This window comes from Prionailurus viverrinus, chromosome X (genome assembly GCF_022837055.1).
Source record: "Prionailurus viverrinus isolate Anna chromosome X, UM_Priviv_1.0, whole genome shotgun sequence".
NCBI lineage: Eukaryota > Metazoa > Chordata > Mammalia > Carnivora > Felidae > Prionailurus > Prionailurus viverrinus.
The window spans coordinates 7,875,237-7,893,619 of record NC_062579.1 but is presented as its reverse complement, the minus strand read 5'-3'; the positions used below and the strand labels follow the sequence as shown (position 1 = coordinate 7,893,619).

The window sequence follows — 18,383 nt, the reverse complement described above, 5'->3', positions numbered from 1 at the left end:
AGACTTCCCTAACTGAAATTCTCTTTTTCATTCATAGTACCTACTCATCTCATAAGACCCAATTCAAACAATCACCTCTTTTATGGAGCCTAGAGCTAGTTTTTGTTTCTCTTCTGTAGTTTGACCTCTAGCATATAAAGGGCTCTCCAAAGAAATATAAAGATCATCATTAGTAGTAAGTGCCTAAGTTGGGCTTCTCAGGCTCTATGAAAAGTTTTTGTCCGCTGCCTCATAATCTGGGAGAATCCTATACCTTGAAAGCCACTCTTCTATTTTGGATGAAGCTGGAAGATGAGGCTCAAAAGGAGAATTTTAGAGGAGAATCAATCACAGGCTCACTGGTTGGAAGGGGTTAAGGGCTATAACCATGAAGAGAATCTGATATTGCTTTAGCAGTTGGAACTTACTGGTAATTCAGGTATAACCAGTATTCACAATGAGTATCATTTGGGCATATCATTTGGTTTTATTTACTAAACACTGCAGGCACTGAGTAGGAAAGTTGCCTCAGGCCAGTGAATCCTATTTGGGTACGTTTGCTGCTACCATACATCCCTGTGCAGAACTGGGCATGGAAAATACAGCTTTTTATACATAGGATGTTAGCCCTGGAATAGTGGTAAAGTAGAAGGAGGTGGGATAGGAAAGTTGGAGGTTAGAATGCTGGTAAATTAACAATTTCCCTTTTAATTCTCCTCTACTTGGTGCCTAGCACAGTGCCATATGCACAACAAATATTTGATATGTATCTATATGTGAATGAATCTCCTCACTCAACATTGAACATTTATTAAGCTCCTACAAAGAGCACAAAAATCTGGGAGTTCAAAGCTAAATTAGACTCACCCCGTAATAGAAAGGGGGGCAGTTATATTAAAAATACATTCAATGAAGGATTGCAGATCGAGGGTTTTTGTCTTCACTCTTTAAATCATGACCTACATTCTTCTCCATCCTAGGTTTTATGTATCTGGGAAGGTAGTGTTGGCCTAAGTCCTGTCTGACAGCAAAATGACTTTTTCTTCCCCCTAAATAATAAGAATGGTAAACAAAGTTCCAGCTGTTTTTGATTCTGAGGAATACATAAGGAGTCAAATGAGATAACACGTGTGGGGAAACTTCATGCATTTTTTAATGTTTATTTTGGAGAGAGACAAAGACAGAGACAGTGTGAGCAGGGGAGGGGCAGAGAGAGAGGGTGACACAGAATCCCAAGCAGGCTCCAGGCTCCGAGCTGTCAGCACAGAGCCCGATGCGGGGCTCAAACTCAATGAGATCATGACCTGAGCCGAAGTCGGATGCTCAACCCACTGAGCCACCCAGGTGCCCCTTGTGCATTTTTAAAGAATCACAAATATTACCAGATAGTAATTTTTTATTTTAATTCAGTTGTTCATGTCCAACTTTGTTTTAGTATAGATTCTAAGAATAAAGCTTTTTTTTTTCTAGGAATAAGATTGGTATTGTAAGTTTTTCTATCCATTTGATAAATGTTTATTGGCTACCCACCTACTGTCAGATGTTGGAGGTACAGTGGGGAATGACATAAGCCCAATCTCTGGCCTTCTTGAACTAGTTTAGAGGGAAAGAGACAGAGAAGCAGCCAATCACAAGAGACTGGAGGACATGATATTGACGCTGAGGTCTGTAGGATGAGTAGGTATTAGGCGGCTGGAAAGGCAGGCAGAGTGAAGGGAAATCAAAGTGGCAAAACACCACAAATAAAAGGTTTGAGGAACAGGAACTAGGGCACTGAGGCTGGAACAGAGTGGGAGGGCATGGCTGGAGATGTAGAATGGTCACATTGAAATGGACAGTATTGATTCTCCCCCAGGTTCCTTGGATCCCATTTATCATTTTCGGCCTCTCACCTCAGTGTGCTTTTGCTTCCAGTAGTCAGAACATGTGGCCTGTCACAGAGGACTGTTCTGGGGCTACTGGAGGTCCTTTTGCCCACATGAAAAGAGATACATAGAAACATCTGGGAAATTTACTCTCTCCACTCACTTACATACACCCTGAGGGCAGTCTTTACTCAATGATTGACAGAGGGGAGTATGAAGAGCCAGCTCTCTTGCCTCTACTCAGGAAAACACTGGGGTACAGCTTACACTGAAGAGTTTCCCCTGAAACTCTGGCGATCAGGTCGAACCCACCTTCTATTGAACTTTGCCTGAGATCATGCCCATACTGGGTTTCTCCTCCATTCTTTCCTGATTTTCATATCACCCTCTTATATGTCTCTCCTGCTCACTTGTCCTTAGTAAATTACTCGCACACAGGGTCTGCCTCTCAGAAATCTAACCTCAGATAGAGTAGTCAAAAATCTAACCACAAAGATCCTTGTAAGCCATGTGCAGGTGTATAAGGAAGTGATAAGTCCCAGGAGAATTTCTAGAGTCATGAGAGGCCTAGAACATCGAGGATACTAGTATTTTGAGCTCTGCACTCTCTTGGGTGACAGCTCAGCTTGCTTTTCCTGTGCATTCAGATAAAGATATCGCCAATCAGACACCCCAGAGCAGCTGCACTATGAGTTTTCTAAAAAAAGTATAGGAGTTTATTTCTGATCTTAGCTTGCCTTTAGAATCTATTTATTATCCATTCTATATTTCTTTGCCTTCTTTGCACCTGCCACATTACCCCTCGGCAGTAAACAAATTTTTTTCAAAGGTGTCATTCTGCAATTTATATGGCATATTGTGCGATGTCACCGATGGGCACTTTTTGTTAGTACCCTCAACTGTTTTGCTCTATCGCTGAAGCAGATAATTTATTCTGACATTTATATGAATAGTTCGACACTGAGGGATAGCTACTCACTTGAGACTTTACATATGCACAGTTTATTGTGGCACATATTGTTAGCACCTGGTTCCAGATTCTTATAGAATATCTATGTTCTTTTCATGTATAGAGGAATGAGATAGGTCTCATGACAAAGGACTCATAATTCAGTCATGGAAACGTCGTGTGTCGATCTATTTTCACTGAGCTCCACAAACATTCCTTCACCCAAGCTATATTGCTGTTAACTATACATTGACACCTCTTCAAAGAATTCAGTTGGGGTGAGTGGGTGCTATGGAAGACTCTTCACCCAAGGGCCCTATGCAAACCCAGTTTCAAAAGTAGGCAGGAAATAAAAAAAATCTGCGTGTAATTATGCTATTTGCAGAGTCTGTTTGACAAGTAGAAATGTGGAATTTTTTCCTTAAGTGTGTTCTCTTGCTGAGGAAATCCTTTTTTTAAGGGGAGTTAGGATATTTGCCCCAAGTCACAAATTCATACACTTTGCTGAAAGCCCAGCATTTTAAAAACTTGGTTGGCATCAGGAGATCTATGGAACAGGAAGCCACCTGCTGGGTTTTAAGTGGGAATATTTGTTCAGAAGATTTGAATAAAGGATGAGCTTAAATGAGGCATATGTGCCCAATAAACAAATATGAATATTGGAAATGTAGGTAGGTGCTTGGGGGAAATAAATGTAACACATATCCCAGACTGTGGGTAATTCCTCCTATTTTTGGAGAGCTGGAGAAAATCAGCCTGGTAATATAGGATTCATCTGGTAAGCACTAGGTCAAGTATGCTACTGGTCACAGAGTGGTCACCAACCCCAGAAAATGAAACAGGATATTCCAGAGAAAATAAATACTGAATAGTATAGCAACTTTGCTGATAAGAAGCTATGATCTCAAATTTTAGAGAGAGGAAGCAGAGTGGCATTTTATCTATCAAAACTCCTCCTGAAAAACATGGAAATTTTGGTGCCAGTTTTCCTACTCACAAGACATGGCATTGGGCCTATGTGACACTTCCTTTCAAAGAGCCATGATCTCTTCTTAAATTTTTATATTTTAGGAAGATATTATGTACTTTGTTTTGAAAGCAAATCTCAAAATTCTGGAGAAAATGTTATCTTCTTGTTTGTATTCCCTGACTTCTATAGCTAAGGATTCAGCAAAGCCATCTCCTTGTCCCCTAATGGTCCCTAGTCCCCCTAGTCCCTAGTCCCCTAATGCCACTGTCCACCTCCTAGAAATGGAGAATCAGCAGTGACATCAGAAGCAAATGATAACAAGGAATTTGAGTCAGGCATCAGGCTATATGAAACAAAATTTGAAGACAGAGTAAGCAAACTGTGTATATGCTAAGTAATTTCATTATAGTTAGTCTTCACTCACTTCCTCCTTGAGGTCCAGTATGTCTAAGGCTGCCAACCCTCAATCACCAGAAAAGCTTAAAAATTGGTATTCCATTATCTGTGGGTCGTACAGTGAAATGTCAGTTACACTGATGCCATCAGTGTAGATACCTTGAAGCAATGTTTCAAATAAAGGACTAGTCTCATACAGAATGTGTAGTTGCTCTGTCATCAATGTATCTTCATCTACTGTATGAAATCAATGGCATGGATCAGAAGTCATTGATTAAATCTAAGGTAGTTTTAATATTTCCTCACTCTCTACTTTGTTCTCGTATTTCCCTAAGATCCTGGAGTAAGAAACAGAAAGAAAAAAATCATACTTGGTTATTTGACAAACTCTCTCAGAGAAAGCATGGGAGAATAACTAGTAATAAAGATTATATATATAAGATTATATGTATATAATCTTTATTATATTATATAATAAGATTATGGGGCGCCTGGGTGGCTCAGTCGGTTGAGCGTCGGACTTCAGCTCAGGTCACGATCTCACGTTCCATGAGTTCGAGCCCCGCGTCGGGCTCTGGGCTGATGGCTCAGAGCCTGGAGCCTGCTTCTGGTTCTGTGCCTCCCTCTCTCTCTGCCCCTCCCCCGTTCATGCTCTGTCTCTCTCTGTCTCAAAATAAATAAACGTTAAAAAAAAATTTTTTAAAAAAGATACACACACACACACACACACATATATATATTTTTCCCAAGACATTTAGTAATTATGTCAAATACATTTCTCCCCACATCCACCTTTATTGAAAACAATTTTCAATAGTTTTTCCTGGGAATTTATATATCTAAGTATGAAACATAATTAATTTTGAGAAGACCCACTTAGAATATATTTTAGTGCTAATAAATGAAGACCTTAATCTTAAACCTACACAAGTTAGCTAGGATAAATATTGTATAATTTCAATGTTTTTAAATGTGGGGTTTTTAAGAATGGATTCAAATTTGAAAAATTTCATTTCAAGGACGTGATGGGAAAAAAATTCTAAACCACCAGCCGAACGGAAATCGTACAACCATAAAATTTATCCATCTTGGAAAACTGCCTGAAAGAGACAATGGCAATCCAAAAGGAAACTCTTCATACGGGCCTGAAACTTTGTCCTAGCCTGCTGGAGAAATGTCTTTAGTTCAAGGTTAAAGGTCACTTGTTTGGATGTGTATTTGTCATTCAGCATTCAGGAAACATAAAGACTAAAATAGAAGATGATCATCCGATTGAAGTATTTTGCTGTATTGACTAATGTCTTTTCTTTTGTCTTCAATGTTTGTTTTTTCAAAACGCCACTGTTTGCTCATTTATTCATGTAAATGAAACAGGAGATAAATAGCCTGCAATAATATTTTAACTTGTAGAGTAATTCTCTTGTGGCATCAGGATGCTCATGTTGACCATGTATCAAAATGAAAGCCAAGTTTACTGAATGCAGGAGCCTTCTCACTCTTATGGATATTATCTATCAGAGCATCATAGGTTTTCCATCATCATCATCATCTATTTTCATGGCAAAAGATTTCATTTAGATTTATGGAATTTAGGGGCACCTGGGTGGCTCAGTTGGTTAAGCCATGATCTCATAGTTCATGAGTTCGAGCTCCAACTTGGGCTCTGTGCTGCCAGCATGGAGCCCACTTCAGATTCTCTGTCCATCTCTCTCTGCCCTTCCCCCTCCCATGTTCATTCTCTTTCTCAAAAATAAATAAATATAAAAAAATTTTTTAAACTATGGATTTTACCAAGACCACATTTTCCAAAGTGTATTCTATGAAACACCAGTCCCTCAGAATGTTACTCATTTAAGAAATTCATGATCAAATAAGCATAGGATAAGCCCCTGTGGAAAAAAAAAGTTTTAAAAACATTTATTTGTGTATTTTTACTTCAGGTTTTCTTGAAACTTTTTAATATGCTAATGACTACTGGGGCTCTCTCAGAGGATGTTTTGTAGACTATCCCATTCTGATTTTACATTTTAAACCTCTTATCTGAGAATATTTCATGGGACTAGTGTTTTGAGAAACATCTTTGGCCAGATGCTGAACTAAAGAAACATGGTGGTACTTTTCCCAGAAGCAGCCTCTGTGCATGAATTTGCCACCTCCAGACCAAAAGCAAGACAAAATCATAAATGCCTCATTTCTTCAGTAATCCCCTCATAAGTTTCCAGAGTCTTCCCATTGGATAATGGCCATCCTTGAAATATTGGGAGTTAAAATGAGACAGGGGCAACTGCAAAAAATATCTGGACATAATTACTATTTCTCAGCAGAAAGACCTGTTCTCTAGGAAAAGTGGATATATCCAAGCTCTTCTGTGGGTGAATTAATAATTTATAAAATGACATACCCTAGAGTTTTAATTTAGAATATAAAGGCAAGGGACTATCAAAGTTGGAAGTGACATAGACATCTTGGTCCAAATCCTTTATTTTTGGAGATGACAAAAATGAATCCCAGAAAGGTTAGGTGAAAAAATCAGGTCTCATGAGTCTCTGTTTAGATTTTTTTTTCTCTTGTGGGGTCCCCCCCCCCCTTTATTTGGTAAGGCAATTCCTGGCATGTGGTATCTTGGGGACAATACAAGGAAGGTATTATCCTTCAGATACAGGGGCAAAATTTTCTCATTCTAGCCCTATAAGCTGTAAGGTGTTATGAATTTGTTCAAGTGAGTATTTTAAGATCCCATCACTCAGCAGTTCTGAAGAGGTAAGCCTGGAGAAACGTGGGGCCAGGTATGTGCCCTTTTAACAGGACTCTCAGGTGACCCTGAGGCAGGTGTTCTGAAACTCGTGGTTAGAGAAACACATCTGGTTGGTTGCTCATTTGGTTTAGTACTAAATCCTCAATCCTTTGGCTTCACATACTTTATGCAACGTTCAAGTACTAAAACCAGAGTTAACTCAAAGGAAAAAGTAGACTGTAAGAATTCCACTGTGAGCATTGCACATTATATTTATAAATTATTCTGAATCACATCATTTAGCTTGAGTTGCTATAGTGCCGTTTGCCAAATGTGTGTATCATTCAATTTTCAGAGAGTTTGAGGTTCAAAGCTGAATAAACAGACTCCTTGTTTTCTGAATATATTTTGGGGGCATAGAATGCTTTTTGTAGGAGAAAGCCTGATAAAAGAAATCTCAACTGCCTTGTTAGACATGAAGTGGTTCTTAGAAATCAACATCTTGCAGTATTTAAATGTAAATAAATCAGAAAAAGATAGATTATATTATCTTCTCTATACACTTGGGTTTTAAAAATGAAAGAAAAATTATGTGGTAAAGTGGTTCTGAGGTTTTCCTAAAGTAGCAAAATTGCCGTGATAACTGTGTTTCAGGTGCGGTAATCAAACCAGCCAAGGAGTGGGAAACAGGCCTCACCATTTCCTTGAAACACACACTACTCTACTCCTGGTCTTCACACTCTTCTAACCTCCACCCAATCTTTTCTTCGTCTACCACTCTTCGGCTCTATGCAGGACACAAGAGCATGGCTGGAAAGAAAGTGTCTCAGAAATGCTGCCCCAAAGAGACTCGGCATTAAGTCTTATGCTCAAATCTAAGCCCGCAACACATCCCGGTATGAGGAGCCTGGAAGGGATGACCATGGGGCAAAGCACAACAATATAGTATTGGCAAACATATAAACATATTAGATAGACGGGAAGGCATATTGATTATATTCATATACTGCACAGAAAGCTTTCTCTCTCCGCCCCCCTCTTGGCCCCCCCGCCCCCGTGCACGCGCGAGCCGTGCACACACACACGCACAATGTGCCTCTTTCAGTTGTCAGTTTGGGAGACAGAACTATCAGTTTACATTATCTTCCTCTCTCTTCTGTGCTTTTAGAGGTATCATTTATTCTTGGGATAATATATCCAAATGACATCCCTTTCTCACTTCCCTTCTTTCCCAAGGCTGATCAGGGCAGACTTTCTGAACTGATTATCAGTTTTGGAGATATCTGCTCCACCACTGGAAGGTTGAGGGATGACTTTGCTTGCACATTGGCTTTGTGCTGATTATCTTCCATTTCTTTCCAGAGACACTGTCTTCTCTTTTCTGTTCTTCTCTGTACCTTGGGAAGCTGACCTTTCAGGTATGCATCTTTGAGCTCCCTTACCCTCTAACTTCTAGTTGGATTTGGCCAATGAGAGGCTCCAATAAGAAAATGGAATACAGGAGGAAAGTAAGATCAGAATATTTATTTTGTAGCTTTCTCCCTGCTAGGACAGCATAGAGTGACTACATTGCTCTACAGATCTCATTAAGTGGCCTGTCTATATAGCCACGTTGTCTAGGTTCTGGTAACCACTCCCTCCCTTGCCTCTTCAGGTCTGTTGTTGATAGTCCCAGAGTACTACAGTCTCCTTTCAGGACTGGTTTTCCAAACCTTCTCAAGCCCCATTGGAGTGTGCCATTTCTTTCCTACAAAGGTCCTGCAGCATTCAGTTTACAAATTATATTCCAGTTTTTAGTAAAGTGAGGACTGACACTTAAACGTCGGATTTTGGTTTACCATCTTATACTTAGCAAGTAATGTGGCACCTGGCTCAGAGTAATTACTCACTATTTATTATAGGAACAAAGAAATGAACTGTGTGTTTAGACTCCAGTATAAAGATGTAAAACCATTACATGTACTTGCCCCATGACCATACTTGTTTGGCCAGCTAGACTATACTCCAAGAGGGTAACCCAATGGCTTCATTTTTTTTTAATTTTTTTTACATTTATTTATTTTTGAGAGACAGAGTGAGACAAAGTAAGAGTGGGGGAGGGGCAGAGAGAGAGGGAGACACAGGATTGGAAGCAGGCTCCAGGCTCCGAGCTGTCAGCACAGAGCCCGGCACGGGGCTCAAACCCATGGACCGCGAGATCATGACCTGAGCCGAAGTCGGATGCTCAACCGACTGAGCCACCCAGGCGACCCCCAGTGGCTTCATTTTTAAATGTCTTTCTCACTTAAGAATACCACTTAGAGACCTATTCCTTTGTGCAGGTCCTTCCTTCAGTGCATTTCATGTGACAAACAATGTCTGCAGTCAGTCACAAGTGTCCAAAGTAGCCCTCTCAAGAAATAAGTCAATGAGCAAATGCTGCATGCCCCAGTCAGGACAGCCTCTTAGGTGTTAACCACAAAGAGTACCCAAAACATTTCCGAAGACCTTGGTGTTATGAGGATTGATCAACTATATTTCCATTTTTAAGACCCTATTCTAAACATGTCTGATCCCACACCACGAAACATATTCAGCACCACCAGGAACAAACTAATGATTATTTTTTCCTCACTCTAAACTTGATAGCCCTAACTGGACACACTTTATTTTTTTTTAATGTTTTTATTTATTTTTGAGACAGAGAGAGACAGAGCATGAGCCGGGGAGGGGCAGAGAGAGGGAGGGACACAGAATCCGAAGCAGGCTCCAGGCTCTGAGCTGTCAGCACAGAGCCCGATGCGGGGCTTGAACTCACAGACTGTGACATCATGACCCAAACTGAAGTCAGACGCTCAACTGACTGAGCCACCCTGGTGCCCCTAACTGGACACACTTTAATGTCTAATCATTAAGGACCAAGATACCCTGATATATATGCTGTTATCTTTTTTTAAAAAATGAAGTCTCGGGTTAACAGCAAAATGGACTGAATTGTCCTTCAAGATGGACAGCAAGCACTATATAATTCAGGATAACATGCTTAGGCTCTTTCAATAATGAAAATTAAGGATATGAAGTTACCCAGAATCAACCAAGGAGCAATACAGTACATTCTCAACAACTAAATTATGGGCTTCCATTTCCAGTGCTCTTAACCTGCCATGTTGTAGAGACCAAATGTTCTCTTTAAAATACTCATTCTAAAATAAGAAATCAATTCTGCATGCTTGTGCAGTGACCCTTGCAACTACAGTAAGTGGACAAGAAAATACATAAGAAATGACAGTCATATATCTCCAGTTAAACCCAGGGTCCTTCTTTCTAGGGCCAAGTAAAGTTGGTTCTTTCTTTTACTTGGTTCTTGTAAAAAAATGAGTCCAAGAAAATAATCAGGGATGGGATTTGAATGTATCAAGATAATTCCTTCCCACAAATGGGTCCCTCTTTGTTTCATATTTAGGAATGTGAACTAGCCCTTTCAAGTTGGAAATCTTCCCACCAATATAATAAAAGGAGAGCCAACTGAGACTCATGACATCTATGCTCTGATTAGTGCAGTAGCACTCTAAGGTACTAGAACTTCTCTGACTTTTTTGTGTGTGTCTATTTACAAAAATCAAGTAACAATAAGGTCCCAATAGCCATAAAGGGTTAGCTTTGGCGATACAGCATCAGTATCAGTTACAAAAGAGAAATGAGGGACTAGTAATAATAATTCAAATTGTTTTCAATAAACATAATAGTTAAAGACAAATCATTCAGATGCATGATCTCATATGATGCTCAGAAGGACTCAAATGAAATGGGCAAAGGCAGAAGAAAACCTGAGGCATGGAGAAGTGAAGACACCTTTTCTCAAAAAGGACATGAATGTGAATTTTCTGGATCCAAGTCTAGGACTCTCTCCACCATACTACTCTGTCACCATGGAAAGGAAAACATATACTTTTCCAGAATCTATTAGAGTGTTGTACATGCCTCCTTCCTGATGTCACCTCAAATCCTGGCAAGCACCTTGTAGGCCCATTGTAGCAGCGTAGTATATACAAAAGTGTTGGTTGGTGTCCATACAGTCCAGAAAAGCTAAATTGTGACACAGTCAATGGATTTCAGATGTTCAAAAATCTTGGGGCACCTGGGTGGCTCAGTCGGTTGAGTGACCGACTTCGGCTCAGGTCATGATCTCACAGCTCGTTGAGTTCAAGCCCCGCATCGGGCTCTGTGCTGACAATGTGGAGCCTGGAGCTTACTTCGCATTCTGTGTCTCCCTCTCTGTCTGCCCCTACCCTGCTAGCACTCTGTCTCTCTCAAAAATAAACGTTAATTTTTTTTACAGAATCTTCATCAGCATCATTTCTGAACAAAACTGTCATACGTAAATTTCCCATTGTTATCTGCAGCCTTTCATTTCAGTAATCCCTTTTCCCTTTTATCTCCTATTGTCTTGTTCTAAAATGGCTGTACCCTTTCAGGTGCCTGAAGGCTTCTGCAACTTCCTGCACTTGAGTCACATACTTCTGATACTTGCAAGAATTCTAATCTTTTTCTCAGAATCCACAGTAACATCTGATGCCCCACATCTACCAGGGTGATCAAAGAAACGATCACACTGGGACTGCATTCTCACTAACTGAGAGAATCACCCTTTCCAAATGTCCCTGCTGGACATTTGTGCTCAAGCTACCCCCTACAGGGATTGGTAAGCACATTTGAGCTTGAGCTCCACTTGGCTACATACAATAGAATTTCCAAGGGGAGAAACCTGAACCTCTAATTTTTTGGAAGTGGATCTATTTCTACTTGTATCCGAAACACCTCTTGAGCTGATAACTCCTTAGAAAATGAAGGAAACCATATTGCATGCAAATGTAGGTTTTAATGTCACACATCACACTTTCAAATTTAGGTCTCCCAGACTTAGAAAAAAATTAGTGTGCATGGCATGCACAAAGAAGTGGAGTGAATAATTATCTCCTGGCATTATCTATCCCAGATCTTCTTCCAAAATGAATGCTATAGTGAAATGTTATTTATTTACATTGGGATGCAACTTAGGATATATCTCTAAGTTAATTTTATTTTCAAAGAAAATTTCATTAAAATAGATAAAAGCTTTGTTTCAAAGAGACAGAATCGGAACTAATGCATTTTGCCCAGGCTTGAGCATTTCATTTGGATTCCTTAAAAGCTTAATGTTTAAAGTGGCATTTTCAACATACAATAATACTGACAAAGGAATATCTGATAGGATGATGGAATAACACCATGATAAATCAACTGACAATGAGACAAATCACCCAAGTGGGGAAAGTGGCCCCTCTGTTGACATAGAATCAATATTTACCATGGTTTCAGAACCAGGTAATTGTGAATGAATATAGCTTGTGTTTTTATCTGAACTGAAGATTTTGAAAATTTATGTTTTGACAAGATCTGACCCAGGTCTCTATGGATCTTATAGTTGGAATGCAATTGGCAACACTGACTCATGACTTTGTTTATACACTTGTGCTTCAACACATCAGAAAAGCTATTTCCCCCCATAGTTTCTAAGAATGGCTCTCAATTATAGAGCCTAAGTCTGATTCATTTCTGGTCCCCTTTTCTAGCTTACGTCCATTTTCCTTCTTGTATATATGCCCATTGTGACATCTTTCAGAGCCCATCAAGGATATGGAATAGACATGAAATATTTTATTGACTTAAAAGCATGCAGGAAAAATTCCATCCAATAAGAAAAATTATGCATATGCATTTCCTTTTCCCTTGCCAATGTATGGCAGCAAGGAAAACAGAGAAGAGCTAATATTTAATAGGACATCTAGAAAAGCCATTCCCTTTACCTCAAAAACCCATATTTTGCTCTTGTTTTTATTTTTATGGTCAAATCTTGCTCTTCTGTCATCTTATTAATTACTATTATTGTTGTTTTCAACATCATGTTCATCACCATGTTTATTGTTATCATAGCCAATTTATTTTTTAGCATTTACAGGGTGCCTGTCACTATTCTAGATACAGTCACATTTACTAATTACCCTTCATTTCTACCTACTATAGAACATTTCTCATTCGTACATTGCTAATCAACTACAGTAAGTTACAGTAAGTACTATAATGTTCTTCCTAGCCTCCTCATTTAACAAGTTCCCTATTATCTCTTTATGTCTTTCTCCTCAGCTCAGCTAAGATCATCTTTACTAGCCATTGTGACCCCTGGTTGGTCCCTCAAAAGTTTCCACCCTCAACTTCTACTACATCTAATTGTAAGCACCAATCTTCATAATTGATCTATATTTTCCTTTCTTTATCAGTCCTTATTTTCTCATTCTGGAGAAAAGGATGACTTCTTTTCCCTATGCGATGTGTGTGTGTGTGTGTGTGTGTGTGTGTGTGTGTGTGTGTGTGTTGTATATAGTACATTCTTGCCCTCTCAGATGCATTGTGGGGTGGGTTGATAAAACATAAATATGCAAAGAACCATATTAGACATATAAAGTTTCATGGGAACACAAGGAGTGAAAATTATTTTAGTCTAAAATAATGGGGAATGTTTTACATCCAGGAAGAGCCAAGATTCTCAGAGTAAAGAGAATTGTGGGAGCTGTTAGGTAATTAATCTGATATAAATGGTTCATGTAAATAAAATTTATGAAAGAGGATCAGGGTTCCTTGAGGTGAAGAGTTAAAGGGAGAGGGAGGCAAAACTCCATGAAGTCCATTAATGTTAAGAGTCTTAAAGGATATCTACCCCATTTCCCTTTTATAAGTCTTTAAAACATCCTGTGCTCAGGTCTTTAAGTAGTGGAAAGATCTCAAAAACATGGCCATGATTTGCTATACTTGATATTCTCTCCATTTATTTATCCTTGAGAATCATGAGAAATATCATTTCCAAAGAGTAACATCCCCAGAAGGACTAGAAAAAAAGCTGTGTGAAAGTGATTGCTCATTCTATATGGTCATTTGAAGTAGCAATGGCAACATGGGCATTTGTTTTATTACTCTCTTCACTTCTCTCCCCTTTTGGAAAGTTACTTTTAGAAAATAATGAATAAGTGCTGCTATTAAGCATAATGCTCATAAACTTGAAACAATTTTCTATCTCTGGACCTTCTCTATGAACCTTTTCATGAGTAGCTTAATAGGAAATCATGTTTTCATTTGTTGGAATCCTGTAGCATTTTATCTGTACTTCCTAATGTTACTTAACTATTAACTCCTTAACTATTTCTGTCTAATATTATATACTCTTGTATTTAACTATTCATGTAACATCTGCTCTCCCCTCTAAAATTTTTGACAGTAGCTCCCAAACCTGTTTCGTCTCTCAACTTTTCAAAGCATGCAGTAGTTAATATTTCCCATATAGTTCAGACTCAAAAGTTATTGAATGACTAAATGAATAAATTTATGAATGAGCAGTCCCATTGAAAGCTCATTCTCAACTTGTTACTCAGAGGATTTTATTTCAAATATTGACTTGCAAAGCAATGACCACAAAATTAGTATGAAATGAGATGAGCATGAAAATTGTTTTTAGCAGAATCAAGCTTTGAACTTAGTTCTGTTTTTGCTTTTGGAAATACTCTTAAAATCAGAAACATTTGTTTTGTCAAAATTCTGACATATCTGTTTATGAAATGTGCACTCAGCTGGGTATATTCAGAGGTGTAGCATTTAAAGAAGAAATGATTTAGAATTTAGTTTTCATGCTCATATTTTCCAATAATAAAATTAATCAAAACTCAAGGAAAGCAATCTAATTAAACTGCTAATAAGCAAAACGAAAACAATGCATGAATATTATAAGATTCTTCTTTTATAAAATATAAACACTCCACAATGCATTATGTCAAATTACAAGATAAAATTCAATTGTCATTTAAAGGGAAGGGAAACAAAAATAATATAAAAACAGGGAGGGGGACAAAACACAAGAGACTCTTAAAATATGTATTTGAAAGTTAAAGCATCAGGAATAATTCATTTATTATAACTGGTTCTTATTTAGAATAAAAATAAACAGATAAGAAGTAATTTCTACAGATGATTAATTACATGTTTATAATGTTAAACAAATAAAAACATCAAACTTTTTGGTTTGTTTCTAATTAAACAAAGAAAGGATCCACCATCTTTGACATGTGCACTTTACAATTCTATGATTTTTGTTAATTTCAGATAAACAATTTCAAACAAACACTTAAAATGTTTAAACAAGAGGAAACCAAAAATTTCTGATGTATTCAATTAGAGCCTCTTGTTACAATGTTGAAAAATGAGAGAGGCCTGACAGTGTGTAAAATGGCATGTTTTATATTGAGATTTAAATTTCACTTTGGGAGTAGGTATTCAAAATAAAAACCAAAGATCCTGAACAATCCTTGAATCTTGTATGAATCCTGGTAGACACTCATACAAGTCAAATCCATCATTTGCTCTTGTATTCATTTCCACTCACACTCCCACTTAAAATAGGGAATGTAGCAATAATCTCTGACATTAGTTTTCTTTGTGGAATGGAATAAAAATGAGGGAAGTTTTCAAAGGTGGCAAACAACCTGTAAAATTTAAGGTATTAAATGTTGGCTAGGTCAAAAGAATGCCAAAGAGAAATGACTACTATACTTGTTTCCATTTTATAATAAAAAGTCCTTAATACTTATTTCATATTATTCAAACATCTAGATTTCCCACAGGCTTAACATAAATTTAAATGGAACCTACCTTTAAAATTGGGCCTGATTCTTGCATCATATCCTGATGTCCTTCCCATTAATTTGTCCAAGAAATCTGAAGGCGATAGGGTCTGTGAAGGTTGTTTTCCAGACCTGGAGTCATGGTCTTTGCAGAAAGCCGTCCTAAACACATCATTAATTTGTTTTAGCAACAATTCCACTACCATCGCCTGAGAACTAATGCTCACAGAATGTTTGACATCATGTTTTGTTAATGTATTCGATATGTTTGTAAGAAGAAAAAGAGAATTATAGACTCTTTGGTCAGCTTCTGAACTTGTACATTCTGTAAAGTTAACTTTAAATGATGAGAGTTATAAATCCTGACTCCTATCTCCCAGATGTCCAAACTGTAGCTATAAAGATGTTTAAGATGATATAACATGCATAGCTTATGTTGTAGATTTCATGGACATATATTAAAGCTATTTCTTTCTAGAGTCATCAGAGAAATAAAGATGATGATAATGAAATGAAGATGGTAATTTATAAAATGTGATTGTCTTAAAATCATTCCATGACTTTCAAACAATTCTTCCAGCATTTCAGCCCTTAATATAAGTCTTCTACTTTTTATTAGAAGTATATAATAATATGAGTAGAACAAAGTAAACAGTGAACTAATTATTCCGTTGCTTATTTTCTCACCTGCTGGATTCTATTCCAGCTATCAACTACTAATAATTTTCTATGCATTGTCTAAAAGAAAAGCTTCACTTGGACATTTATCTTCATTCTAAAATAGGTCAACAATATGTGTGTCTGTACTTCTATTATTTTATCAGGTGTTATTTATATATTAGTGTTTAAATTGTTGACTCTCCAGTAAAGTATTCATGAAAAAGAACTTCTAAATCATTTTGTCTTCTGCATTATCAAAAACACTAAATGTTGATTGGAAAATTTCTCATGTTTTTAATTTCCTTAAAGGGCTTATAAAAAGAACCTATTTGGTTCGTAGTGAAATGAATTCTTTCACATTACATAGTGGCTGACTGAATGTCTATTTCTTCCCTAAAGCATAATATTCTACAAGCTCTGTTTTAATAGTTTAACAAATAATCTAATTAATTCTATCACTGAGAAAACACATTTTTGCCACTTTTTCAAAGAAGTAGTATTAAATACAAAGTATTAAATGCAAGGAGGATTTAAACATTTGGCAGGAGTTAAAATTGATAGAGTCATCTAAAAATACTCACATTCCCATATGCAGATTCATCTGATTAATCAAATATTATTTGATTACGATGGTGATAGTGGTGGTAATGAAGGTGATGATGATGATGATGATGATGGTGATGGATTCTAATGAAACCCAGCATACAATTTTTCTTAATCATAGTAGGTGTGAACCTGAAAGGAACATAGTGGGTTTTCCCAGTACTCATAGAATTATCACTATATGTTCCATTTCTCTTGGTTCTGTGAAAAAATACCATAAAATTCGGTGAAAATAAATGAAGACTCCTACACTTTGTTGTATGAACATCTCTAATCTCTACGCTGTCTTAGAACCTCTGCCATTAGGATGGCTCTTTCACTTAGTGATAATTATCTGATATTTTGAAGTATCAATTGATTTGGTAATTTATAAATTAGGTAGAAAATGCAAGCATGCAAATAATAATTTCCCACTTGTTTTAATTATGCATAGTCCATTTCTCATGTATAGATAAATACAAAGATGTGATACTAATTAAATTTTGGTAGGCATTCAACTTCCAAATATACCAAACAGTGGAATATAGTGGTAAAATGAGATTTTAAATATTTTTGATGTTTCAAGAAATTTCCTGAATTGTAGTGCTCGTAGTATGCATCTAGTTGCTGAAATACAAGTTTCAAGTTGACTAAGAATTAGGGTTCTTTTATATTTTATATAAAATGAGCATGCTCCTGGCAAATTAATCCAATCACTTCCACCACATGAAAAGCATTGCATCCAATAATCATTTTAAATGACTTTAAGAAGAATTTGACAGCAAAAAAAAATCATTATTATATAGAAATGTAAAGAGCATGCAACTCATTAGACTGCCTTAATATCACATTGGCTGTGAAAACGTGCTGAAATGCATAGAGTGGGGTTATGCATCATAAAACTTGCCTTTGTGAAAATTTACTACCCTCCCCCCATAATTACGCCTTTTAAAAGAACAAAAGAAATCTAATTCTCCTCTATAAAATTAAAATAATATGGTCCAGGGCATAGAAAAATAGATAAAAATTGTATGACACATTCTCTTTAAAACAGTTTTCATGGGGAAAATATCAGCATGCAAAGTCGTTTCACCTACCTGAAGTGGTTTGTCTCTAAGAAAAATGCAAACAAGGCTGTCAAAATGTTCACTAGCTGCCGGTTCATTCCTGTTTCTGTGATGCTTCTGGAAAATATTCCCGAAAAGATTCCAGAAAGAAGCTAGGACAAAGTATCTATTTATTGTCCAGATTCGAAATCTGGCAGGAATCTAGTTTCCTTGGAAATCAAAAAGAGATTTGGGCTTGTACAGTTTGCTGAGGAAAAACAAAAAGTGCCAGTCCTAGGCATCATGGTCAGGTCAAATCGGGGCTCAGGACCATCAGTTAACCAAGGAAAGACAAAGCCTTAGAACTGATGGATTCCCCAGCTGCTTTTCCGAATAATAAAAATGCCGCTACCTTAATCGCATCACCATGCAAAGGGGGCTGGTGACAATGCCATGCTGGAAGTCGGGTTGCTGTGGCTTTTGTTTTATGTCCTTTCTGTTTAGCAAATCGCTTTTCT

The 18,383-nt window shown here is 37.4% G+C and overlaps 1 protein-coding gene across 2 annotated transcripts in view; it reads right to left on the bottom strand.

Annotated features, from left to right (window-relative positions):
- Positions 1-17,984, bottom strand: part of GLRA2 (glycine receptor alpha 2) — a 173,496-nt gene extending 155,512 nt beyond the window's left edge. For both annotated transcript variants that reach the window (XM_047844173.1, XM_047844174.1), the window contains exons 1-2: positions 17,917-17,984; positions 15,606-15,739 (exon numbers count right to left, since the gene is read on the bottom strand). In XM_047844173.1, the coding sequence (XP_047700129.1) occupies positions 15,606-15,739; positions 17,917-17,984 (202 nt within the window). The remainder of the gene's footprint in view (positions 1-15,605; positions 15,740-17,916) is intronic.
- Between the last annotated feature and the right edge of the window lie 399 nt (positions 17,985-18,383).